At 37.4% G+C, this 26,555-nt stretch overlaps 1 protein-coding gene across 7 annotated transcripts in view; it reads right to left on the minus strand.

The window, feature by feature from the left end:
• Nucleotides 1–26,555, minus strand: part of MLLT4 (myeloid/lymphoid or mixed-lineage leukemia (trithorax homolog, Drosophila); translocated to, 4) — a 140,161-nt gene that overhangs the window by 71,582 nt on the left and 42,024 nt on the right. For 4 of the 7 annotated variants that reach the window (XM_011934936.1, XM_011934935.1, XM_011934934.1 and 1 more), the window contains exons 2-8: nt 24,882–24,994; nt 22,995–23,158; nt 19,839–19,999; nt 14,824–14,981; nt 6,700–6,811; nt 4,991–5,158; nt 2,205–2,249 (exon numbers count right to left, since the gene is read on the minus strand). In XM_011934936.1, coding sequence (XP_011790326.1) covers nt 2,205–2,249; nt 4,991–5,158; nt 6,700–6,811; nt 14,824–14,981; nt 19,839–19,999; nt 22,995–23,158; nt 24,882–24,994 — 921 coding nt within the window. Of the gene's footprint in view, nt 1–2,204; nt 2,250–4,990; nt 5,159–6,699; nt 6,812–14,823; nt 14,982–19,838; nt 20,000–22,994; nt 23,159–24,881; nt 24,998–26,555 lie in introns of all 7 variants that reach the window. The other 3 variants (XM_011934937.1, XM_011934939.1, XM_011934932.1) reach the window with 2 other exon arrangements.

Raw genomic sequence — 26,555 nt, forward strand, 5'->3', positions numbered from 1 at the left:
GTCCCAATACATCTAGACATGTTTTCTCATTCTTCACCTACTGTATCCCAGATGAGGACAATGTCACTTCGTTACCTTAACTAAAAATGAGGTATCCTGATTTCAGAGTTGACATATGAGAAAATGTGCCTTCCAGAGCCCATGAATGATGATGTAACTGCAGAGCTTAGCGCCTGCACCACAGCCATGGCAGTCTAGTGTATGGCAAGCACATCACCCACCAAAGCTTAGGAAAAGGCCAAACCAGTAAGAGTCTCCCTGATCTGCTTTATGAGTGCCTTATAACTTTCAAACCCACTGATTCCATTACCTGTTAAAATCTCTAGTCTCTGCGATTAGGAATGTAAGCTTTGAGAGCTTCACAGGTTAAACAGTTTGGAGAGTATGAGCATGCACAGTTTCAGACTGCTAAAATCTCTCAGCAGTGGTGCCGCTAAACTCTCACAGACAAAAGACTCCATAAAAATGCAGGTTCTGTTAGAACTGATGTTAATTTTAGGGTATACAAAGTTACATTCTAATGACAAACTTTTCTATTTCTGAAATACTCCATAATCTGTGACACCGAGTGAAGGTAAGATGAGACTGAAGTACCTGAGAGACACTGATGCCTAAAACCCATTACAAAATTGATTCATCATCTGTGCTGCTTCACATCGTGTTGAAAAACAATTTTCAACTCTAACTGTTCCAATAAAGTCCTGATCTGAACAAGACATTAAAATCATCTGGGGCTTTTCCTGGACATAGTTCCCTTCCCAACCTGCTGAGTCCAAATCCTCCAGTTTACTATTTTGTGTGTTTTAAACACCAAAGGCAGTTCTAATGAACCCCCTTGGTTAAGAAATGTGTCCCTCTTATCTACTCCCGGAGCACCCCATTTCTGTTATATTAATTGTACCACTAACTGTATTGTATGATGATTTCCATCTACTTATCTCCCTTATCTCTGAGCTCCCTGGTGGCTAGGTTTAAAAAAAAAAAAACATCTTTTTTACCCTGGCACTGATCACTCCACATATGGTCCATAGTTAGCAATCAATAAAGACTTGACATGTCAGCAGTGAATACTTATATAAAAATAAAGAAAACTGAATGCAATACAGTCACAGAGAAATGACACAAATAAAGAAAGCAAAAGCAGTAAATAAGTAATCATGTGTGAAACAAGAACATTTCAATGCAAAGTTAAAAACAGAACATTAAAAATGTGTTTAGAGATGAAAGAAAAATTTCCATCCATAGCCTTCCAAATTCTGAATGCTTCTGACAGGTCTCCTGTGAGACAATAAAGAGGCATCACACACCTTTCTACATCAACGGATTTCAAAATAGAGAAAGGGAGAAAGAGAAGCTGCTTTCTCAGTCGCTCCCTTTTCCTCACCTCACTATGGTAACAGAAATCTGTCAACTAATAGATTAGAAATAAACATCCTTCCTAGGCTCTCTTTTCTTATTACTTCACAGTAATAATAGGAAACCATAGTTAAAGCTGTTACAGATTTTGAAGAACCTAAATGGTGGCCACAGGATTTAGTGGATAAAGGGATGCTTGGTTTGAGCTGGGGAGAAAAGGGAGAGTGCAACAGCCCATTCCCTCTCCTCGTTAGAAGGACAGTTATCTCACAGGGAGTAACATACAAAACTGTTGTCAAAAACAAAAATCCCAAATTTTCTCCCCTTCCTCAAAGAGTATTCTACAAATAGTCAATTTCTGCCCAAAGTGCCTGAGTCTCTTTCTTCTCCATAGATAATGACAATAAATCTGGAGCACCTTGAAGAGCAGGGACAAATCTAAGCAACCCTGCAACAGACAGTAACAGCACTGCTACCAGAAAGTTTTCCTAGTCTACAAATGAAGGGAGGTAGACTGGCTGAGCACCACCCAAGGAGTGCTTTGAAACGGCACGCTGTCTTTACTCCCCAGCATCCCTCCACAGCCAGTGCTGCTTTTGCTTTCAGTTCCTTCCCAGGGTGAACCTGGTAAAATAAAGACGCAAAATAAGCTTCCAGTAAATGAAATCAGTTCTAGATATGGAACACTTACTAGGTACAAATAAAATGACAGTACATCAAATTTCTTAAAATAGTTTATTTATATCAACTAAAACTGATACATAAGATATTTGGTCATTCAACACTATTTTGCCCATGAGGTTCTGTCAGTGCTTTAGTTACAAAAGTAGTAGTAAGCATAGCATTACCTTCATCAGTGTGATAGTTGTAGTAGGCAAAGTGATTCCTTCTCCCTGGGATTAAGACACATGCCAGGACCCAGGTGAAGGCAGCATCAGCAGGACAGAGACCATGCAGAACACGCGGAATAGAGAAGGAGGAGAAGAGACGCAGAGGGTGAACTTCAGTGAGACACGTTTCAAAGGAAGAAAAGGTACACTTCACCCATCAGCTTTTGTGAGGACAAGACTATACTAATGCCCCAGTCAGTGTTTTAGAAACCAATGCAGACTGTTAAGGGAAACCACAGGACAACAGGTGAGTCACCAAGCAGCAGGACAGCAACAGTGAGTTAATCATATAAAGGGCTACCACCCCACTGGGCTGATTTCTTCTGTTTAAAGAACACATTCAAATCCAAAGCAAAGAACGAAATAACATATTTGCTCCCCATTCCTCCAAAAGACAATGTGGAGCTCATGACCACATCTTAAGAACTCCTAACCACACCCAGCAGAATCTCAGCATTGAGGATATAATGCTTGGCTGACAATGTGCCCAGGGGAAATACAGTACTTATCCATTCGTAACAAATCATTATGGATGAATATTATTTTCTCATAAATGGCAAAGAGATCAATTTCATTCAGCATGCTGACTAAATGACATCATGACTTAGTGAAAGAACATGGCTTTGGTGCAGGGAAGATCCTGGCCTTGCATTCAGGCTTGCCACTAACCCCTAGGTCACCCTTAAAATAGTGGTACCAGACCTGAACTTCAGACATTTGTGGAACAAGTTAAGCTATCCCATAAGCACAGGGCTCACGAGAAGTAGGGACTAGAGGCAGAGTCACTCGTCACATGGCACTGTGTGTGATTCCCTCCCGCTGTGTGAATTACCCGAAGGCAGGAACGAACTTAATCCTTTTGTATCCATTGCTTTGCCTAAAGTAGAAGGGTCAACGAATGCTGACTGAAGGCAGCAGAGAGCCACCAGGAATGCAGTCTACTAATAACCATGTAACAAATGTTGTTGCCAGTATTTGGTGAAAAGTAGTACAGAACTGTGATCTACTCCACACCTACAAAAAAATATTCTATATATTTGATTACCTGAGAGACTATACGTATGAAAGCAGTCAAAATAGCAATTCTCACTAGAAGAGAACTTCCCAAGGTGAAGGGCTTTGATGTGTTTTGGTGCTCTGCCTCCAAGGCCCAGAACGCAGTCTGACACACAACAAGTGTCAGTAACTATTCATCAAATGCATGAGCCAATGAGTGAATTCCCATCCAGTTTCTGCTATCTACCAAATCAACTGTCCATTACTCATTTGAAAATTATTCTGTCAGCTGCTATTTATCAATTTCTCTAAGGACTTAACACTCTTAAATCCTCAAAAATTTGGATTTGAAGAACAATCATTAGTTTCTAGAATTTAATACAAAAATTTAAAGGGCAGATCCAATACCCAAAAAAGAGCCTAAAAATTTTTAAGTTCAAAAACTAATGGCTGCTTCACAGTTGCCATTCATTATCTCAGATAACCAAACACCAATGCTCTCACACACATTATAGACACACAACAATACGGGATGTGTTTCCAAACTACAGTGAGATAATATAACTTTAAATAAACTTTCCACCCAGAAAACTGAGGTTTGCAACACCAAATACGCCTCACAAATAGCTAATCAATTAATTTTTTTAAAGTCCTGAAGCATAAGTAAGTATAAAAGCTACTACCTAAAGCCACACTGCCACTAACTGTGGCATCAAAATGATACCATCACTTCCTGTATTTATATAACCTACTCTACCATGAGACTGCTGGACAACAAATATCATATCTAATCATTAGTTAATTACAATAACCTAACTTTAAGAAACTAAATGTAATTCACGGTCATGAAGCCATATTATCATACACATAACTGGTTCAATTTTCTGCTAATTTGTGATTACTAAATCGGGCTTTCTTTCAATGCAGCTTGGGATGCGGGTGCAACACTCTGATCTTCACAGCATTGTATAATGCAGGTCACATAACAGCATTTAATAATGAAATAAGAAATGAAGTAATGTTAACTGAATGATAAATGTCATGTACAGCATACATATGTGCAAATATACACTCTACCTAGGAATGTGTGTGTAAAACACTTCCTTAAGAACGCCCACGTATTTCTCTCCTCAATGGCTAACTTGAAACAAGAGCTTTGGCGTATTAGAGTTCTACAAACAAAACATTTAGAGGACTTGTGAAAATAAACGTAGTCTGTTATTTTAAAATCAAATAGCCTTCCTCTTACTAAGATGGGTTTCTTAGATACACAATTTAAAGATATTCTTTTTAGATATTGTCCATGCATCAGAAACAACAGTTAGACACACAGACACACACACCTTTATGAAATCTGCCCGTAAAAGGGGTAAATATCACTTTGTCAATTTTAATAGATTAACTATTTTACTAAAGTTATCTTGGGAAAAAAAATTAAGGGATTAAAATAATTTAAAATTGTCTATACACTAGTTAAATTTTGTTTCTTAATACTCATTTTTGTCCATGTGAACCATTTTTACGTAAATACATACATATTTTATAACCTTAAGTTTTAAAGAAATATTATCTTATGAGAGTTACCTTTTTTTAAAAAAAAAAATGGCTAAAAATGTTAAGTCGGCCAACAGAAGACTAACTGAAGATGCATTAGAAAGTACAAAGATTTAAAAAAAAAAAGAGAGTACAAAGATTTAAAGCTAAAAATGCACATTAATAATATATGCTGGTGTGACCATCTTTCTCACCTGGGCTTAACTCTACTAAATAGGGCAGCTTCTCCGGAGGAAGGGCGGAGCCATAGCCAGACCCGTCAGCTCTCTCCTTTCCCTTGGGTGTCTTGCCTTCCAAGTGTTTCTTGGTTTTCTTTGGGATGTGGTCTGGTGGCCTCCTCTTCAACTGAAAGACTAAAATCCCTAGAACAGCAGCATGGGAAATCATCAGGCAGATTCAGGTTGGTCAGGATGGCCAGCTGACGGGCAGTCAACTGTGCAAAGCTTTCTCAAGAAGATGCATGTAATTTAGGAACATCTGCCAAGGAATCACTGAGTAAAGCTTACTCAAATTTATACTTTTTTGTACAGAGGAAATATTAGCCTCTTGATGTGTTTGAAAAGCTCTAGCAAGCAATTTCCAAAGAGTATTCTAAATTAACAGCTACCTAAAGACATCATAAGCTTGAAAAACAACACATCAGTTTAAGAATAAATGCTTACATTAGTAAACAACTCTATGATCAGTAAATACATTCATATATATAAAAACCACATTCACACACAAATACACATATGAAAATGTACTTTTAGGGTGATAAGTACACCAAAATCTCAGAAATCACCACGAAAAACACTTATTCATGTAACCAAATACCACTTGTTCCCACAAAAGCCTACTGAAATAAAACAACAATTCTATTACTAACAAAATAAATATGTATATTTTTAGTTGACCTGATTTTTATTAAATTCAACTTAAAGAATTAAAGCAATTTGCCTTTAATAAAATTTTAACTTTACACTGTTTTTAAAAAGTACTAAACAAGTGTTTTAAGGAGGATAGAAATTTGCTTGCTGAGAAAGTTTTGGTGTTTTAAAACTACCAATCTACATTCCATATTGACACGATTAAATGGCAATATATTTTTATGTCGTTATTAACGTAAGGCCCTCTACAGAGTTAACAGTTAACTTACGACATGAATTTGAAAGAAAATCATATTTTCTTAAAAACACAGCTTTAAACTTTGACTGCTTTGAAATAATTAGGGAAAATTGTTTCAGTAGTGCTAAGTGTGAATTCATTATCTGAAATGACTAAATCACTGGACAATCTATAGGGTTACAGAAGTCATTTTCTCTATTATAACAAATTTGTTCAAACATCACACAGTTAATCTGGTCAGCATGAAATGTGTTATCTACTACTGGTAGATACCAATAACCTTCCGCTTCTTGCTCTAGTGCTAATATTCTAGTTTCTTCATGAGATGTGTGATTTACCTGCAGTATCACCATTTGTTCAGTATCTAACACATGAGACTCAGATAAGCTAAGTATGGTCTTATGGACAATAGCATCACTTAGGAATCATCAAGTAAGTAAATGAAGGAGGCAGAAAGCTCTACAGCAAAAAGCCATCCACATGGAGAAACCCTGTCTCTACTAAAAATACAAAATTAGCCGGGCATGGGGGCGGGCGCCTGTAATCCCAGCTACTTGGGAGGCTGAGGCAGGAGAATTGCTTGAACCCAGGAGGTGGAGGTTGCAGTGAGCCGAGATCACGCCATTGCACTCCAGCCTGGGTAACAAGAGCAAGACTCTGTCTCAACAACAACAACAACAGCAACAAGGCTATCCAAAAATATTTATGTACACATCTCCTACATCATGTGGTAAGGTGAACACCTGGTATATCATGTAGGAATCTGGTGTCAGTAATCCTTTAATAAGGTTACTACCTTTGTCACTTGGCCATTCCCTGAAGATTTGTAAAGGACACTCATCATCATCAAGAATAATTTCTTTAGCACCCTTTTCATCAGAATGCTGGGCTCCAGGAGGAAGCATAACCTAAAAAAACAAAAATAATTAACTGTGAATGTGCCAAAGTAACTAGGTTGGTAAGTACTTAAAAGAATACATTTATTGCTTTTGAATGAATAAAATGTCACTGTAGAATTATATTAATCAAGCACTAGAAACAATTCTCACTCATCTAAATAATCATCAATAAAAGTGAAAGGTAATAGTCTACAATAAAAAGCTAAGCCAGCTGATTTGGCTGCTTTTAATCACCTGGTCCCTAAAAAGAGCTAGACTGAATATTCTTTTTTTGTTTTACAATCTTTTATATGGAAAGGCAATATGTTAACTTCTGCGTAATTTCTTCACTATTGCAAATTTCAATCTCTCTAGTCCTTAAACCACCTTTTCACATTCAAACAATTGTTTTTATAAAGTGGGTTCATACAATATGTGATCTCTTAGGATAACCACCACACAACAAGCCAGAATAGTTTTCGTATTCTTGTAAATAATCTCTTTATGATAAAATTTTAATCAGACCATTTAGATATATTACAGGGCAAGTAGTCATTCATTCAACAAATGCTTTTAACCACCTGCTTCAATATACTGTATTCACTGAACTCTTAAAAATTCATAATGCTGTATTACTTTTTTATTATGTTTTTACTAGAGCCAAACAGTTTTTTTAATCATCTAAGAAAGCCCCCAAACACTGTAATATGGAGGAGAGTGGAGATGATGGTTGTCCAATATTCTTCTAGACTTTGGGCTGGTGCTTCATCTTCACTCTAACATACTGCTAACATGAACCAAAACGGGATTAGAGAGAATAAGAAAAGAAGGCCAAGTCACTGGCATGTGAACATTACTTGCAACCTGTAATTAATGTAATGATGTTATCTTAATAGACCTCACCACCCAAATGTATCCTCACGCTCACATACCAAATGGGTTAGACTCTTCTACAGAACCCCGTAATTTCTCTCTACACTGCTTCAATTACCTTAAAAAGACAAATAGACTATAACATACCTTATCATAAATTAATCTTTCTTCATAGTGTTTCATATTAAATTCAGTATCTTGGCTCAGAACACATACTACTTCAGGATCTGACCTTCACTCATCTCTTTAGTCTCCATCGTTATCCAACATTTAGAGCCAAGTCACATGGAATCAGAATTCTCACACTCGGGTGACATATATCATGCTTCCATGACCCCTCCTGCCCCAACTTTCAGGTCTAATAACATTCATTCATCCTTCAGCTCAAGTACAACTTCTCTAGAAAGCATTCAATGATTTTCATTCTAATAGAAAAGCTCCCTGTTTTTCTATTTCTATTTCTTAGTCTTTCTGTCTCCCTTTATTGTAAACTCTAAGGGCAGCTTCTTCTTATCCCAGGATAATACTAACAAGGAAAAAATTTATTGAATAATTAAATAGATAAAATAATGAATAAAGAATATGAAAACAGCTACAATTTATAAAATGGCAAGCTGGGCCAGGCGCAGCGGCTCATGCCTATAATCCTAGCACTTTGGGAGGCCGAGGCGGGTGGACTGCCCGAGCTCAGGGGTTTGAGACGAGCCTGGGCAACACAGTGAAACCTCGTCTCTACTAAAAAATACAAAAAATTAGCCAGGGATGGCAGCGTGCGCTTGTAGTCCCTCAGCTGTTCGGGAGGCTGAGGCAGGAGAATGGCCTGAACCCAAGAGGCGGAAGTTGCAGTGAGCCGAGATCATGCCATTGCACTCCAGCCTGGGTGACAGAGCGAGACTCCATCTCCAAAAATAAAAATAAAAAAATAAAAAGGCGAGCTGAGAAGATAAAGAATTTCAAGGCAAAACAATAATTACCTCCTGATTTGTACTGCCTAATCCTGTAAAAGAAAACTGGTTAGGAAATAATAGAACAGAAAACCAAAACCAGAAGAAACACTCAAAGGAAATTATCAAATGATTTCATAAGGGACTGTCAATAAAATCCCAAGATAGGCTTTTATAACTTTAAAACCCCGATTAAGGTGCTCCTTCACTTTCTCATTTTCATCAGTAAAAATGAGCCAAAAATTACTGAAACAGATGTTACAAAGTTTATCAGATGCAATTTTATAGAACAGTTTATTATTAAATAGACTTATATACACTAATCAACATAAACATTCCCTTGGCAAAGACTGGAGCAACACTATGTATCAGATGCAACACTAGACTTTTTTTTTTTTTTTTTTTAATAGAGCCTCGCTCTGTCACCCAGGCTGGAGTGCAGTGGTGTGATCTTGGCTCACTGCAACCTCTGCCTCCTGGGGGTTCAAGTGATTCTCCTGCCTCAGCCTCCCAAGTAGCTGAGATTACAGGTGCCCGCCACCATGCCCAGTTAATTTTTGTATTTTTAGTAGAGACGGGGTTTCAAGTTTCTGCCCTCAATGTTCACGCAACAGATGAGGGACACAGATCAGAAAGCATCAGGCTTCTGTTCAGTAGTACAGACCCTATGTACATTGCTGTTTTACTAATAGTATTCTGACTTAGGAAACATTGTACAGCAGTTACTAATCAATTGTAAGTATAAGGAACACTTAAAAAACCCCTCATATCCATGGACTTCATTATTCTATACGTAAATTATGTGTCCTATATACAATCATGCTTGCTACATAGTTCTTGTGAACAGATAAGTGGTTATCGTATAAGGCCCAGGATTATAACAGAGCTCTCCTATACTTCAAGTAACTGTCAGGGCAACACACCACAACGTCCTCTAGCTCAGGTATTTTTTCTTCAGAGACAATGTACAATTACCTTGACTATACAATCTTATAACCTTACCCTATCAACAGCTCACAAAATATGGCAGAATTTCTCCTTCAGAGAGAATGCACAATTACCTTGACTAAACAACCTTACCCCATCAACGCCCCACAGAGTATGGCAGAACTCTAGTTCATGACAGTGTTTCTTTATCTATGGATTCTCATTTAGAAGTATAAATTTTAAAATTTCACTTCTGAGACAACCATTTTCCTTCAATTTTATCAATATTATTTCTTGCTTCCTACTAAATAAAAGGCCGAAGAAATAAAAAGGTGCATCAAATTACCAAATACCCATGCTCATCTATCTTCTCCCTTCCCCACAACGAAATGAGCTTGGCTGTATTTCTTTCTGATTCTGAATAACACAAGTTCACTGTAAAAAAAAATACAAATACAGAAAAAGCACAGAAAAAAAAAAAAAACTACTCTGAGATAACTATATTTTTGTGACCATACTTTCAATAATTATCTTTATGCATTTATTTTATGCGATTCAGATCTTAATCATTTAACACATTTTAAAAGTCTTTGCCTCCCTCTTTCCCTCACTCAGTTTGAAAATATCTTTTCTATGCATTTACCTTTCTCTTTGCTCATGTAAACATATACACAGCATTGTGTTATCTGGTTTTGTTTATGATGACCGGGTATTTGTAAATGTACAGGCATACCTTGCTGCTTTATTATGCCTCAAGGATATTGCTCTTTTAAGAAAAAACAAATACAAGATGAAGGTTTGTGGCAAGCCTGTGTTGAGCACGCCTACTGGTGCCATTTTTCCAACACCATGTGTCTGTGTGTACATTGTATGAATTCTCATATTACTTCAAACTTTTTCATTATTATTATTAAATCTGTCATGGTGATCTGTGATCTTTGATATTACTAGTGTTTTCGGGTGCCATGAATTGCACCCATGTAAAGAGGGCAAGCTTAACTGATAAATGTGTGTGTTCTGAATGTTCCACTCCCCATCTCCGCCTCTCCTTGGCCCTCCCTATTCTATGAGACATAGTAATATTGAAATTAGGCCAATTAATACCCTAAAATGGCCTCTACGTGAAAGGAAAAGCTGCACGTCTCTCACTTTAAATCAAAAGCTAAAAATTTATTAAACATAGTGAGGAAGACATGTTGAAAGCAAAGACAGGCAGAAAGCTAGGCTTCTTGGTGCCAGTCAAGTTATGAATTACTGCTCACTGACAAGGCACCTACTCACCCAGGCTCTGGTGGAGAGTTACAAGATTAACATTGTTTTCATGCTTACTAAAGCAACACCCACTCTGCAGCCCATGGAACAAGGAGCGATTTTGACTTTCGAGTCTTATTATTTAAGAAATACATTTCATGAGGCTATAGCTACCATAGATAGTGATTCTCTGATAAATGTGAGGTGCAAACCTGGAAAGTATTCACCATTCTAGATGCCGTTAGAACATTCGTGATTCATGGGATAAGGAAAAATATCAATACTGACAGGAGTTTGGAAGAAATTGATTCAAATCCTATAGATGATTTGGAGCTGTTCAAGACTTCAGTGAAGGAAGTAAATGAAGATGAGGTGAAAACAGGAAGAGAACTAAGATTATAAATGGGGTCTGAAGATGTGACTGAAATGCTGCAATCTCATGGTAAAACTTGAACAAACAAGGAGTTGCCTCTTAGGAATAAGCAAAGAAAGTAGTTTCTTATGGAATCAACTCCTGGTGAAGATGCTGTGAACGCCGTTGAAATGAAAACAAAGGATTTCAAATATTATATAAACTTAGTTGATAAAGCAGTGGCAGGGGTTGGGAGGGCTGACTTCAATTCTGAAAGAAATTTTACCATACATAAAATGTTATCAAACAGTACGGTATGCTACAGAGAAATATTTTGTGAAAAGAAGAGTCAATCAATGCAGCAAACTTCATTTGTTGTATTTTAGGGAGTTGCCACAGCCAACCTAACCTTCAGCAACCACCACCCTGGTCACTCAGCGGCCATCAACATCCAGGCAAGCCCCTGCACCAGCAAAAAGATTACAACTTGCTGAAGGCTCAGATGATTGTTAGCATTGTTTAAGCAGCAAAGTATTTTTAAATTAAGGTAGGTACATTTTTTCTTAAACACAATGCTACTGCACACTTAATAGACTACAATATACTAAAAGCATAACTTTTATATGTGTTGGGAAACCAAAAAACTCGTGTGACTCACTTTATTGTGATGCCAGATTTACTGTGGCGGTCTGGCACCAAACCTGCAACATCACCGAGGTGTGCCTGTATATATCTCCAGGTCAACCGGTAGAGATCTAATTGACATTGCAGAGCAACATGTCACTGAGTGGCAGAAGCACTCCTTAGTGCTGGGCTTCTTGTCTGCTCTTTTATTGCTATGCACAGAATACTACTGCAAAAATAAATGCTCATAGAAATATCCTCAGGAATGTACTGGATATTTGTTTATTTTAGATGTCACAACTAATATTTACCACCATATTTCTAAACAATGTGTCCTTACTGCTATTTACCTTCAGTTTTGGACATTATCTCCAATCTCGAGTGTGTGCCGCTCAGGACTACTGCAGAGGAATCTTCTGGACTTTCCTTCCCCACCATCTTTGGGAATTCCCTTCTCCTGATAGATTCTATTCTTGAATTCTCCCTCTCTCTCTTTCTTGGCCTACTCCATCATTCTGCTGGACAATGTCCTCCAGCACTTTTTTGAGATAGGGCACATGTGAGGTAAATTTTTGTCTTGCATGTTCTGAAATGTCTTTATTCCATCCACCTAACACTTGGTTGACAGTCTGGATTGGAAATCATTTCACTCTGCATTTGAAAGTACATGGCATGCCAGATTCCACAGTTACTGTTGAGAAGTCTAGCACCAGTCTTACTGCTAAAACCTTTACATGTAACTTGAATCATTTTCTTTTGAATCATTCTTTTTAACACTAGTTTTCTGCAATTTCAAAATAATAAGCTTTGGTTTGGGTCTTTGTCAAAGCAATTGTACCATTATTCAGTGGGCCTTTTCAACCTAGAAACTAAACTCCTTCAGTTCTGAGAGAGATTCTAGCAGTATTTCCTTGATAACTTCCGTCTCTCCATTTCCTTTGGTTTTCTTTCCTTTTTTTTGAGACAGTCTCGCTCCATTGCCCAGGCTGGAATGCAATGGCAAGATCTCGGCTCACTGCAACCTCCCGGGTTCAAGTAATTGCCCAGCCTCAACCTCCCAAGTAGCTGGGATTACAAGTGCACGCCACCATGCCCAGTTCTTTTTTTTTTTTTTGTATTTTTAGCAGAGACAGGGTTTCACGGTGTTGACCAGCCTTGTCTCAAAACCCTGACCTCAAAGTGCTGGGATTACAGGAGTGAGCCACCATGCCCGGCTTCCTTTGGTTTTCTCTGATTGATCCCCCTTTAGTATATGTTAGATATTCTGCACTAATAATCTAAGTATCTTGTCTGTTTTACTTCTTTTTCTCTTTGATCTGTACTTAGGTAGATTTCCTTATTTTCCACCTATCTTATTAATATTTTCTCCCTCTATCTCTTATTTACTTAATAAAATTTCTAAGAGCTCTTTCTCTGTTTCTTTTTCTGGCATTCTAGTCTTATTTCATGGATGCACTATTTTCTTTATCTCTGTGAGTCTCAGTGTTGTCAAACTTCCATCTGCTCTCTCTAGTTTCTCCCTTTTAGCTCCAGTTTTCTTAATGTTTGTGTTGATTTGTCCCCATTTTAAAGGTACTTTTTTCAAATGTCTGTTGAACCTTGGCTATCGACATTTGACAGCAAGTCCCATGAAAGCTGAATGTAAAGTCTAAATATGTGGGCAAGGGTTACTGTTGCTAAGTCTCAGAGTGATGTTATTAGACCAGAATTTCCAAAGGTCCATTTACATACAAATCTTTCTTTCGACAAGTGCCTTCTGAGAGGGATCCATAAATCTTCTAGACATCAGTATTCTGGGTACAGTCTTTCACTTCATCCTCCTGTTTTCAGTGAAGACCCTTGTCACCTTGTGCTAGTCCTGTTACCTCCAAATCCAAGGACTCCATTCAACACCCGCTCATCTCCCATTAGTTTTACTCTAGCCTTCAGCACTTAGGGTAGGGAAGTGAATCTGGTGGAGTCTGCCACTTCTTATAGAAACTTTCAGCCCAATTTCTTCTTTTCAGCCCTTAGAAAGTTTCAAAGCCTCTAATTCCTGAGTCTTTCTGCGGCTGGGACACACTTGCCTGCTTGTCTCCATGTCCTCCCAGCAAGACTTCTCTGCTCTGGCAAGTTAGAGACCTCTCACTCACACCTGCCAGATTCCACAGACTACTCTAATCTCGTCATCTCTTCTCTCATTCTCTTTGTTCCTGTGCATTTGAACAAATTTGTATTCCTTTATTGTCATTTCAATGTGAGAAAAACATGATTTCCCATCTACTGTCCGCTAAAAGTTGGGCTATATTCCTAAGTTACAAATCACTAGTTTTTCCAACTCAATGTAACTTCTTAGCTTCTCAGCAAGAAGATAAAAGTTATAAAACTCAAACAACAAGCCCTTTTATTTAATTCTACCTGTAGCTAACAAGAGAGGCACAAGACCTCCACCCTGAATACCATGAAACACTGCTGAGAGAATTTAAACCACTAAGTAAATAAAGAGATACACTCTGCTCACAAATTGGAAGACTAAATATTATTAAGATGAGAAGTCTCTCAAAGTTCATCTACAGAGGTAATGCAAACCTAGTCACAATCCCAGAAGGTTCTGGGTAGACACTGACAAGCTGACTCTAAAATTTATAAAGAAACACAAACAACCGAGAATAAACAAAGCAATTTTTTAAAATAATGAACAAAACTGGCACATACTTTACATAATTTTAAGACTTATAAATCTACAGTAATTAAGGCAGCTTGGTATTGGTAAAAAGATAGACATATATATCAATGGAACAGAAAAGAGACAAGAATTAGAACCACACATATATGTGGTCAGTTGCTTTTGGGGTAATTTTTATTTTCTTTAATTTGCCTTTTAATATTTTTCTTATTTTATAATAGAAACATATTACTTTTGTAATGGAAGGGAGACTGCTTTTTAAACATATATATTTAGCACATGATTTGTAATTTATCAGATTCTAAATGACATGGTGGGGTGAAAATCTAGGTTTAATTTGATTTAAAGAAAACCTTCCATTTAAATGCAAAGTAGAAAGAGCTACTGATTTGATCAAGTTCCTTACCCGGGCGATGCAGTAATCCTTAGGGTTTTCTTTTTCCAGACCATACTTCTCTAAAGCTTCAGCCACAGCAAAGTCTGCAGGATCTGTAGTAGACAGCAGGATTGTCTTGTAGGGAATATTTGGTTTTAAACTATCTGCATAAATTCTCAATGTTCCACCTGAAAAAACATTTTGACATCTTTGAGTACAACCTACTTTATGCCAATAACAGAGGTAGCTAACATTTACAGTCACTTGAGAAAAAGGTACCTGCATTCTAGCTATAATGAGTACAAAGACAATCTGCCTAATAACGATTTTTTTCATTTCCTGTTAGATAACATATAATAGCAGTAACTAGTTGATCTAGTGACATTTAGAAATCATGAACAATCCAGTATGACAAGGATCATTTTCATCTTCTCTCTTCAAGCCAAAGTTTTTATAACAATGAACTGATTTCCACTATAGTGAGGAAAGAAAAGGAAGGAATTCCAGAATTTCTCTATGGTCCTGCTCTTTATTCAACTGCTTTCCCATTTCCTTACCTACATATTATTATATACCTATTTCTCCCATTTTCCTAATTCCTGATCATCAATCTGAAACAAACTAAAAACCCAGATAAAATTAAATATTAACCCACTAAATAAATTCATTTTTAAAAAGTGAAGTAGGAACCAGGAGATCTCAGGTGCTCGAGGCCAAGTATTTTTCATGAGAGATTTGCCAACAGAGCAAAGTTCTATTTTTACTTCCAGGCACTACAAACTACAATGTCCTTTATAGTTGTGAACTTATTTAGGGGAAAAAAAGAAAACCAACTACAGCACAGCAATTTGGATATCCTGACATTTTCTTTTGCGTTTCTTTTTAATGGAAATCTACATGTATATGTCATAATATTGTCACTTTTGGTGTCATAATCTGCTTTCTACCTATGGTCCAAGATTAATATGCCCTGAAATCTGAAGTCTAGATGAAAGGATACTGAGGGAAGAAATTAAGATAGGCTCCACAGTCCCATTGAGACAGTGTGCCCCTAGGTATGCACTCCAGCTTCTTTAACTCTCAATTTTCTCACCTGTAATTTAAGAGAGCTAGATTAGAAAATCTGTGGGTTTCTTGAAGCAAATTCTTAACTTCCATGATTCTATTACTTTTTAATTCTAATGCAGTTATTTCAGCTACTGAATATTTCTCATACTCTCTTTTTCAACAAGTCTGGCACGAATTGCATTTTGATAACTTAGCTCACAGTAAAATCATGTTGGTCTTTTAAGAAACCAACTAGTCCACAGTAGTATTGGAATATGGACCTGCTAGGCCAGGCCAGGGGAATCACAGGTTGCAGCACATCTTTACCATGTGCACGCTCACACTGCCCAGGGGCTCCCCTGTTCCAATGCAGAGGAAACAGCCTAAGCAGGTCAGATGATGTTCCCGCCTCAACAGCTTACATTCTGTGGTTGGGAGGCAGGACGCAGAGGAAGAAGACTAACAAGAAAACAAATAAATACCTTTCAAATAGTGACGTACATTGTGAAATATAAAAGGTTGTGAGAAAGAACATGACTGAGAGCATCCTAAGCTTGGATGACTGGCCAAGAACTCTGAAGAATAAACATTTGAACTCAGACCTGAACAACGAGACAGAGGTAACCATGTGAAAATCTAAAGGAAGGGCTTTGTCTCAGCAGATGACCAGCAACTGCTAAGGCCCAGGGTTGGGGTAAGTCTGGTTGGGTTCACTGGCCAGTACGGACAGAGCGAGGGGAAAAGGGGCAGATGAGGTCAGAAACCAGCTGAGACCAGATCCTACAGGACTTCTCAGACCATGATCACATCATGAGTTTGAATTATTCCAGTTAAATGAGAGCCACTGGAAGGGTTTAAGTTCTGTGTGTATGAGTGTGTGTGTGTGTGTGTGTGTGTGTGTGTGCGCGCACGCATAAGAGAGAGTGCACCTGTATGACTGTGTGTCTGCGTGCATGTGTCTAAGGAGGTGGGCAAAATGTCACTTGTGCTTTCCAAAGAGGATCCTGCCTTTTGGGTGAAGATAGGGAGATCAGCAACAGGAGAGGAGTCCATTTAAACTGTGTGTTTTCCATGACACCAGAACGTACACTCCTTATTTAATTACATGCCACATCCAAATACGGGCCTCAAGAAAGTCACAAAAAAAAATATGTACAACAGGATGAGTAAACAATTAGGCAGACTGCAGTTAACATCTATATGATTTTGGTTAGCGTCCCGTTTTGAAGATGAAGAAACTGTGGCTCTTGGTTTGTGCAGTGGTTCCAACTGTACCCTGACCCCAGCTCCATGTGCTTCTGCACTTCACAGTGCCCTGCTACTCCTAAGACTGCACACTAAAAAGCCCAAGAAGAGGAAGAATCAACTAAAACTTATCTCACAATTTTGTTAATTTATCACTGAAAAAAAAACATAACAATAAATGGTAGTAGAGTATTTGTGACACAAATGAATTAATTGAGATATGTAGGGCATTTTGGGGTCAATTACATTTTGAAGCCATCATGAAGCAAATATAACTAAGTGTCAAAAAATACAAAGTTCAGGGGCAAAGCTTGTTATGAATTATGATGCCTGATCAGCTGTGAGGTTAAGTTTAACAGAACCAAATTAAGGGGGACATGTAGGTTCTGTCATCAGAACTTGAGAAACTAATCCTTGGGGTAAAAGAGAGAAAAATAACAGACACAGTTGTCACTCTTAGAGAAGGAGTATTCACAGCTGCCCTTGTCTCCAGCCCACACTGAAGAATCAACCTGATAGCTAAGCTGATAGCTGCAGTAGGCTGTAAGGATATATTTTTTCAGAGCAAGTTATTTGTTAAAACTAACAAATAAAAACCTTAGACTTCATTAATACTTTTGGCTTCCTTAGTATTTAACCATAAAGGGTCATTTTTTGTTATCAATATTTAGTTAAGAGTTTCCTCAGAGTCTACATACAGAAAAATGCTCCTTCTACCCCCAATCACCCCTTTAATAGACAAGCTGTACTTAGATGTTCTGCTATTTCTCCTCCTAATTCTTTGCAGTTTTTCCTGTTTTCTTTGCTGATTCCTCTTATCAATGGCTTTCCCTTAAGTTTCTGAATCACCTATACACTAACAACACTGATCACTCCCAAACCCTAATCACCATGTGCTACTGAAACACTGGCCTAAAATATATCCCATATCCCACCAGCACTTCATGTGACACACATAACCAAAACCTACCTTCCACCCCCAAACGTTCTTTCATTCTACAGTCCATCAACATCTTTCCAATAAAAAGCAGAGGGGCCATCCTGAATGCCTCCCCTCCTCAGTAAAATCCAGTCTATTGCCAGTTCCTGATAATTCTACCTCTTAAATATTTCTTCAGACCTTTCTCCCTTTATAATCCTGCTGTCAATGACACAGTTCAAAGACCCCTTATTCCTTATATAGGCAAAGCAATAATTTTAATGGGCATGCCTGCTTCTAATCAGAATTCTCTCAAATCCATCTTCCACTCTGCTTCCACAGTAATCTCTCCAGATAGAAAGCTCAGGTTACAATGAAAGCTTTCTAAACCCCTAGCTTAAAACTCATCAACAGCTTATTAACAAAGCATATCAAACTTTTCCATCAAAATACCCCCAATGGCAGTGCAAAATACATGGGGGAATCTGGGGACATAAGCTAAGTGATATACAAAAACTTCCTATTTCATCGTAAAAAAAAATATATGTAAATGTTACATTCTAACCACATTAAAGCATATTTCACTATGACAAATATTTTTTAAAGTTAGATATAAAAATTGACACTGCAAGCTAGCTATGTTTACCATGACTCACTACCTCTAGCCCACAATGGAATATTCTTTAAAGGAACCATAGAATAAATTCAGAAATTCATTTCAGTAATAATATCAAACTCATTCTTACAGTATACAAAGTGCCTTCAGGTCTGGCATGTGGTTAGCACATGTAGCCATTGCTAAGCATTCCTCTTGTCTTTTAAAAACTTTTTACTACTCTTCTTCTTTATATTTTCTTTCAGACTCCTTATTTTCTTGTGTTTTTTTCGGTGCATATATTTAGAAATTATTTCAAATTCTTGACAGAACAAGAAAAATACATATAAACAAGAATCACTCACATCTCAAATATAATCTATTAAAATATTTATGGAACCAAGAAGTCCCATACTCTCTGAGATCTTTTTTGAATCACTGGCACAACAAGTCCTGTGAAATATGTAATTAGGACTCAGTTATAGGGTGCTAAGGGTCAAAATAAGAGCGAACGCTAGGGTGGGCCAATGCTCCCCCCAGATGGTGGGTCTCTGGACACTAGGCTGAAATATGCTCAGGAGAAATAGAGTCCTGAGCAGTGTCTGCGATGGACGCAGAAGCAAGTGACCGTGCATTCAATGTGTTACGTCTCATTCAGATCCCATCCCAAATAAAAGAATTATCTGAGGCAATCAGGAAAATTTAAACAATGACTAGTTATTTGATACTATTAAGGAATTATTACCAATTATTTTATATTGATAATGATACTATGGTTATATTTTGTTTTGCTTTTTAAGGAATCTTTATCCTTCAGGAAAATATACTAAAATATTTATAGTTGAAAGAATGAGAAGTTAGGGATTTGCTTCCCAATAATAGTTTGAAAATGGAGGCAATGTATTTTGGAGTACAGAAGAAACCTCGGTGATCCGTATACGGGAGTTTACTGTATCTTTCTCTCTTTTTTTGTATATACTTGAAATTTTCTAGCTTTTTTTTTTTTTTTTTAAGAGCTGTACTGAGGGAAAGTATGAAACTAAACATATCCCTATGTGAACAGAACTCTTGTACATAGGGTAGGCTGATTTTGTACCAGAAGTATATGGTACACATTTGTTAGGAAAAGGTTACTTCACCCATTGCTTTAATTAAAGCAGGTCTCATGCACGTATAAAGAGTGTAATTCAACAATGCTCTTTGTAACAGGTAGAACAGAGAAAAATACCAAGTTTGTACCTGAATCAGGCCGCCCATCTGAGCTCCGAAATTCCTGCATTCTCTTTTCCAATTTTTGTTGCCTCCGTCGTTTCATAACCACCTCAGGATTAGAAATGGTTCGAGTAAAGCTGGTTTCAGGCATGTCTTTGTAAACCTCAGCAGCCAGTCGAGAATTTTCACTGTAAGAAAAAAAATGCCAACAATATTTTAATCACTGTTTTCTTATTGGAAATAGATACATTGCAGTCGTACAAAAATCAAAATGGCAGATGCTATTCGGCTACATCTGTATCCTAATAGGTCTGTTATGTACTATTTACCACATGTTAATTACTAATGATAAAGAATACAGTTTCTCTCAATACAAACGAATATACTGAACTACACAGAAATCTATCATTAAAAGTTTACATTAATAGTGAGTTTATTCATGAATAATGCTAAAAGAAAAATATATTGATAATACATTTCAGTAACTTCCACCAGTGTTACCCTAAAACAGACCAATATTATACCATGACCTTCCAACCACAAGAAAGAAATATAGGACTGAATATACTTTAATTTTGCAAAAATCTGCCTTAACATTATAGCAAATTTAGGCTAGGTGTGATGGCTCACTCCTGTATTCCCAGTACTTCGGGCGGCTGATGTGGGTGGATCACCCGAGGTCGAGTTTAAGACCAGCCTGACCAACATGGAGAAATCCCGTCTCTACTAGAAAAACAAAATTAGCCAAGCGTGGTGGCAAAGGCCTGTAATCCCAGTTACTTGGGAGGCTGAGGCAGGAGAATCACTCGAACTCGAGAGGTGGAGGTTGCGGTGAGCCAAGATCGCACCATCGCATTCCAGCCTGGGCAACAAGAGCAAAACTCTATCTCAAAAAAAAAAAAAAGAAAAGAAAAAATTACAGCAAATTTTGAAAAGCCCAAATTAACTGAATGGAATGATTTTTTTTTAACACCTAAAGAATTTAAAAAACATTAACTTCCTTGAGGTTAAATTTTCAAAAAGGAAATTGCTCCAGCAGTTTCTGTGAAGGAGTCAAATGTACTGAATAAGCTGAAAACAACACTAGGTAATTGACATACTTAACTACATTTTGGTAACTGACAAACTTAACTACATTTTGGTAAATATACTTCAAAGATATAATTTTTAATCATAAAAATAATTTAATTAAAAATAGTTAAGCTTTTAATCAAGTTGAACAACTTAACTTATTTTAAGTCAAATAATGTATCACCCCATAAATAGGATGATAAACAGAGCAAGTCATAAAGTAGAAGCATTTGGTAGGTTTTGGTTTATTTTGAGACAGGGTCTTGCTCTGTAGCCCAGGCTGGAGTGCAGTGGCACAGTCACTGCTCACTGCAACCTCAATCTCCCAGGCTCAGGCAATCCTCCCACCTTAGCCTCCTGAGTAGCTAAGGCTACAGGCATGAACCTAGCCTGTTTTAAATTCTCCTTTGATATTTTTCATGTATGAGCAATGTATCTTCGTATATTTTTTTCTCTTGCATAACTGCATTTAATAAAGCCTTATTATGTAATACTAGACTCAAGTGTTTACATAGGCATCACCGCCTAGTAAATTCATATCTAAACCCCCTTTGATGCAACACAAAATAGGCTCAAATTCCACTATAAAGTATACCTTATTCACTGACAAATGGTTAATATCCTCAATACGTACAGAACACTTAGAATCAATTTGAAAATGGGAAAAAGGCTTGGACAGGCCACTCCAACAAAAGAATATAAATGGTTAATAACTACATGGAAAGATGTTGCCTTATTAATGATAACAAATTCAAATTATGGAAGGTATTATATACTGTAGAGATAATAGACTGTTCTGTGACACCTAAGAGCTGCAGGTGTAAAGAAAAGAGAAGTCTCCTGGGCTCCATGACAGTACGGGGCAGTCTGCCGATGGATTCAGAACACATGACAGTATCCAAACCCTGTTACCCAACCATTCTTCTAGAATGCACCCTGAGAAAGTAATCAGATGAATTCCCTAAGTCGTAGAACAAGGATATTCACTAGAACATTTATTTAAAAACAAAACAAAGAACCACTATAAACAATCTATAAGTACACCAAAAATGGACTAGTTACATAAATTATGGAAGAACTATATAATACTGTATAATCATTTAAAAATGTTTTTGTGAAATATAAACATCTTAGTGGGAAAAATATCAAGTGAAAATCCAGTTGAAGAAACTGTGGTTACATTTCTGTTTAAAGCCTCTCCAGACAAGCCTATGAAATAGAAACATTTATAGAGAACAAACAAACTAGATGATGATTCTCTTTGGGTTCATGTGATGACAGGTGAATTCTTTAAGTTCTTTACCCTTTTTGGCAAATCTATATATTCTGACTTTCTAAAAAGAACATACATTATTTGATTTACACAAAAGTAATGTATAGAATACCATGCAATCAAGACCAAGGCAACAGCAAGCTGCCTAAGAATAGGCATATGATAACCAAATGTACTAACTAAAAAGCCAAAAACTGCTGAGGGTGAAAACAGGAACTAGAAACTCCATATTAAGGGGAAAGTCTAGTTTCTCCCAATGTCTCTTTTTGTTATGGTGAAAATGCAATGATTTAACTTATTCCCTCAGCTCTGTGTCAGATCCTCAAACACTTAAATAGGTAACCATCTACAATGGAACTGGTGTGACAAAATAAGAAATGGGAGGTGGGAGTGGAGGGAACTAGCTGGTGATCTGAAGCTTAAAAGGGAAAATCTGCTTTTCACCTTGTCAGCCTCTGACTAGGCATTAAGTGTATCTGAGGTACATAAGAGACAACTGCTGCCTCATGGCCAAAACCACAGAAATGAGGAAAAAACCCAGCTGAAGATGAAAAAGAAAAATAATGAAGTTAACAAGACTTTACTTAAGATTAGCAAGATTGTGAGTGCAGAGATTCTCCCCAAGCATAGCAAGACAGGCATTGCCAGCGATGAACCCTGCTTAGGTAAGACCCTCTATCCTCCCTCCACACAGAAGAACTAGGAGTATATACCCAAATACATTTCCTGACTGATACTCATCCTTTTCATAATTTATCTGAAAATTTAACAATTTTGGTGCAATAAAAACATCTGATTTGGAGCACAAAGACAGGGAAATATTTCCAAAACTGACTTACACGTCCTCCCCTTGGAAAGGTCTATCATCTTTATCAGACGCCTGTCGCAATGCCTCTTTTTCTCTCTTCTTTTTTTCCTTCTTTTCTTTCTTTGACAGAGTTCTCTTGAAGTTCTGGATAACTCCTTCTTTTTCCTGCTTTTCAGGTCCATTACTTTGAGCCTTCTGATGAAAGTACCATTATCACCATATTGACTACTACACAGAATCACATAAAACTGCCTACCACTTAGCTAACTTCATCTCACATGCTGCCGAACATGTGAGCAAAGCTACTGAAACAGAGGAAGGTCTGGAGTAATGAGAATGGTCTTTATCTTGATTCAGCTGACAGTTACATGGGTGTATTTATCAAAATCAATTGAACTGCACATTCAAGAACTGTGCACTTCACCGAATCTATATTTTACCTCATTTTAAAACTAACGAGCAAGCAAGCTAAGAAACAAAAATCAAAGCCAGTCAGAAAACTGGGGTAGAAATGATGAAATGTGATTTTCAGTAAAACTCCAAGTAATTTACATAAAGTAACCTGAATAAAAGAAACCTAACAAAATTATAAAAACAAAGAGTAAATAATAGACAAATTGTCTATAGCAGTTCTTAACTTTAAAGGAAATGTTAAGAGTAACCATAATAAATTGGCTTTTATGAAACAGTTGTAAGTATTACGTTTGTGTAAAAATCTCTAACTTCGTTTCCAGATCTGATTTATTTGCTTGCTTCTTCTTAATTTGTATTTTAACCTTGAACAATGGCCTGCTAGCAGATGACAGAGATGCATTATTTTTATGGATAACTTAAGAAAATAACTATGAAAAACAAGGAAAAGAATGGCTATTGTGATGGGAAACAAAACTGCTTCTGCTCTGTAAGTTAGGGAAGAAAACCATGTGAACATTGCCATTTGATCCATAGACACTTGGAGCACTGCACTGGTCTTAGGAGCTCCGAAACATGTCAGTGAGGGTTTGTGGTCCATAGCAAAATCTACAGAATGAAATAGCATCTGCTGAAATTGTGGAGTAGAAATGAAATAAATCATGTATAGCATTAACAATGGACATGCATTCTTAACTTTTTTGGATTTGCTGAAAATGTAACACGTCACTAAACACAGTAACAAATAAGGTCAAGAATACATTTTGTACATCTCCATGACTCTTCAACATGGAACAGTGACATCACACAAAATGAAAAATTTATGCTGCTAAAAGTGATTAAGGACAGTCTTTTCCCAATCTGTTGGGGGGCAGGGTGGGGCTGGGGGGAGGGGGGAATTAAATGGAAGATTTTTTGTAAAAATATTCTTAACCTTTGCATTTGCTATCATTTGTCCATAATGAATTCTTGTATAAGATGCCACTTGATTTAGCACAAAATAAACAGCAGCACAGAATTCCAGATATCCTACCACCTAGAAAGTTTTAGAATCATTCTATTCCATCATTCAAGAAAGTTTACTGATTCCTAACCCTGCACAAAATGAAAAGGCTTTAAATGAACCAAAGTTGCATCAAAAAGTTCACAAATAGATATAAAAGCGTTATTTTCCCTTTTGATCCTTATTAGAACAATTCTGATTTTACATTTTTGAAAAAAAAAAATCAACTGGAGCTGATCGCCTGATCATTAAATCTCGCGGTAACAAGTTTACATCAATATTCTTTGAAAAGGTGAGAAACAATATCTGGAATTACTAGTTGAGATAAAGGATAAAGTAGGGAGAAAAAGGCTTCTTTTAAATTATTTTCTGCGAGGAGGGTAAAAGGCTTTATAAAAAGAAGCAAAAAAGAGAAGGAACTCCTGTAACAAAACATCAGTCTCCTGTTTATCTGTCAGACCTGGCCCTGGACCAAGACCAGCATAAAATACTGAGGGGTCCTACCTTAGGAGGAATGGCGTCATTCTCATTCTTAAGAACAAATCTGCCTTCCCGGTCATCTTTGTTCCAATTCAATTGTACAACTAGAGGTTTCTCATCTATGTCCAATCTTCTTTCTTCTTCAAAACATGAAATGAAGAAAAGAATAAGCTATGGTTATTTCATGGAACTAGCTAATACAAGCATTCTGATGTACATTTAATTTTACAGACAAAGTACCTACTTGCAGATTGAAATGTATTGTTCAAAATGTAAAATCGTTAGTTTTAATTAATTCGATATTTTGTTGCTACTGTATGTTTATCACATATCCAGTGCCAGACACTGAACAGAGGCAATTCCCTCATTTAGATCTAACTGGGAAAATAAGAGAAATATACATGAAATAAGAAAAAAGTATACATGGTTTTTGCTAAAAGCTTATTTCTGTGAATCAAATGATCTCATATGCAACTGGGAAATAAGGATAGAATGTTAATACCACACAGAAGTTCCACTAATTCTACGAGATTGTTCTCATCACATTAATGTTGTACCCTACATGAAGCTATGGCAGCAGCCCCCACTGGTCTTGGAAGTGATGACTGCACTATTCTTCCTATCTCCAAAGAGATCCAAGGATCTCTTTGGAGATCCTTGTCTCCAAAATTTGCCCACTTCAACACTTACCTCTCCTTCCACCATAGAGTTACCACCACTTTTCTTATATAAAGTACTATATTTGGTATATTATTTCTTTCATTAGCAAGCCTCCCAGGCACACTTATCAGGAACATGGTACTCCAGAGGATCTCCGTGAGAGCCTCACACAACCTGACCACCTCACAGAGGCCTACACAGTCGCCGGAAGCTGTGGAAGAAAGGCAGCACTGAAGGATGGACCTGCTCCTACTGGCCAAGACACCCATCCCAGGGTGGAGAAGACTAAGGAAACAGGAGCTGGCAACAGATCTGAGGCTGCAAGCCCCACATACAAGTCAGGCTACACTCTCCAGGAATTCTCCTTGTCACTTGGAGAAATCCATTCACTCTGCTCAAACCTTCAACTGTTCTTTGAGCCACTGCTACAAATTTAAACAGGTATTGAGTGACCTACCCAAATCTTTATCTTAAAGTCTCTATCTTTTAGTATACAATTTGGCAGAATTTGAGATTTTTTAGAAATGCCTCTTTCAGAAACATGTCACAGGAATGCTCTGTAACCTAAATGTCAGTAACACAAGACCTGGCACTTTCAGGGTTGAGTAAGAAAAGTAAAATTCACCATAAAATAAAATCACTGACTCCCTATCCAAACATCACTCCCTGCTGTCCAGCTCTGCCCACTTCCCAACACCCTATCAGTCACATCATCTCAAGGTCAGAATGCATGTGACAATGCCCTGTCACACAAACTGCAAACTGCTATACTTTGCAGAAAAGGACAGAACTGCACGATGCTGGCTGGGCTCACACCTAGAATACCAGCACTTTGGGAGGTCAAGGTGGGTAGATCGATTGAGCTCAAGAGTATGAGACCAGCCTGGGCAACATGGTGAGACCCCATCTCCACCAAAAAGAAAAAGACAAAAAAAAAAGAAAAGAAAAGAAGAAGAAATTAGCCGGGTGTGGTGCTGTGTGCTTGTAGTCCCAGCTACTCAGAGGGCTGAGGTGGGAGAATCGCTTGAGTCCAAGAGG

Source organism: Colobus angolensis, unplaced genomic scaffold (genome assembly GCF_000951035.1).
Source record: "Colobus angolensis palliatus isolate OR3802 unplaced genomic scaffold, Cang.pa_1.0 Scaffold14, whole genome shotgun sequence".
In the NCBI taxonomy this organism is placed as follows: domain Eukaryota; kingdom Metazoa; phylum Chordata; class Mammalia; order Primates; family Cercopithecidae; genus Colobus; species Colobus angolensis.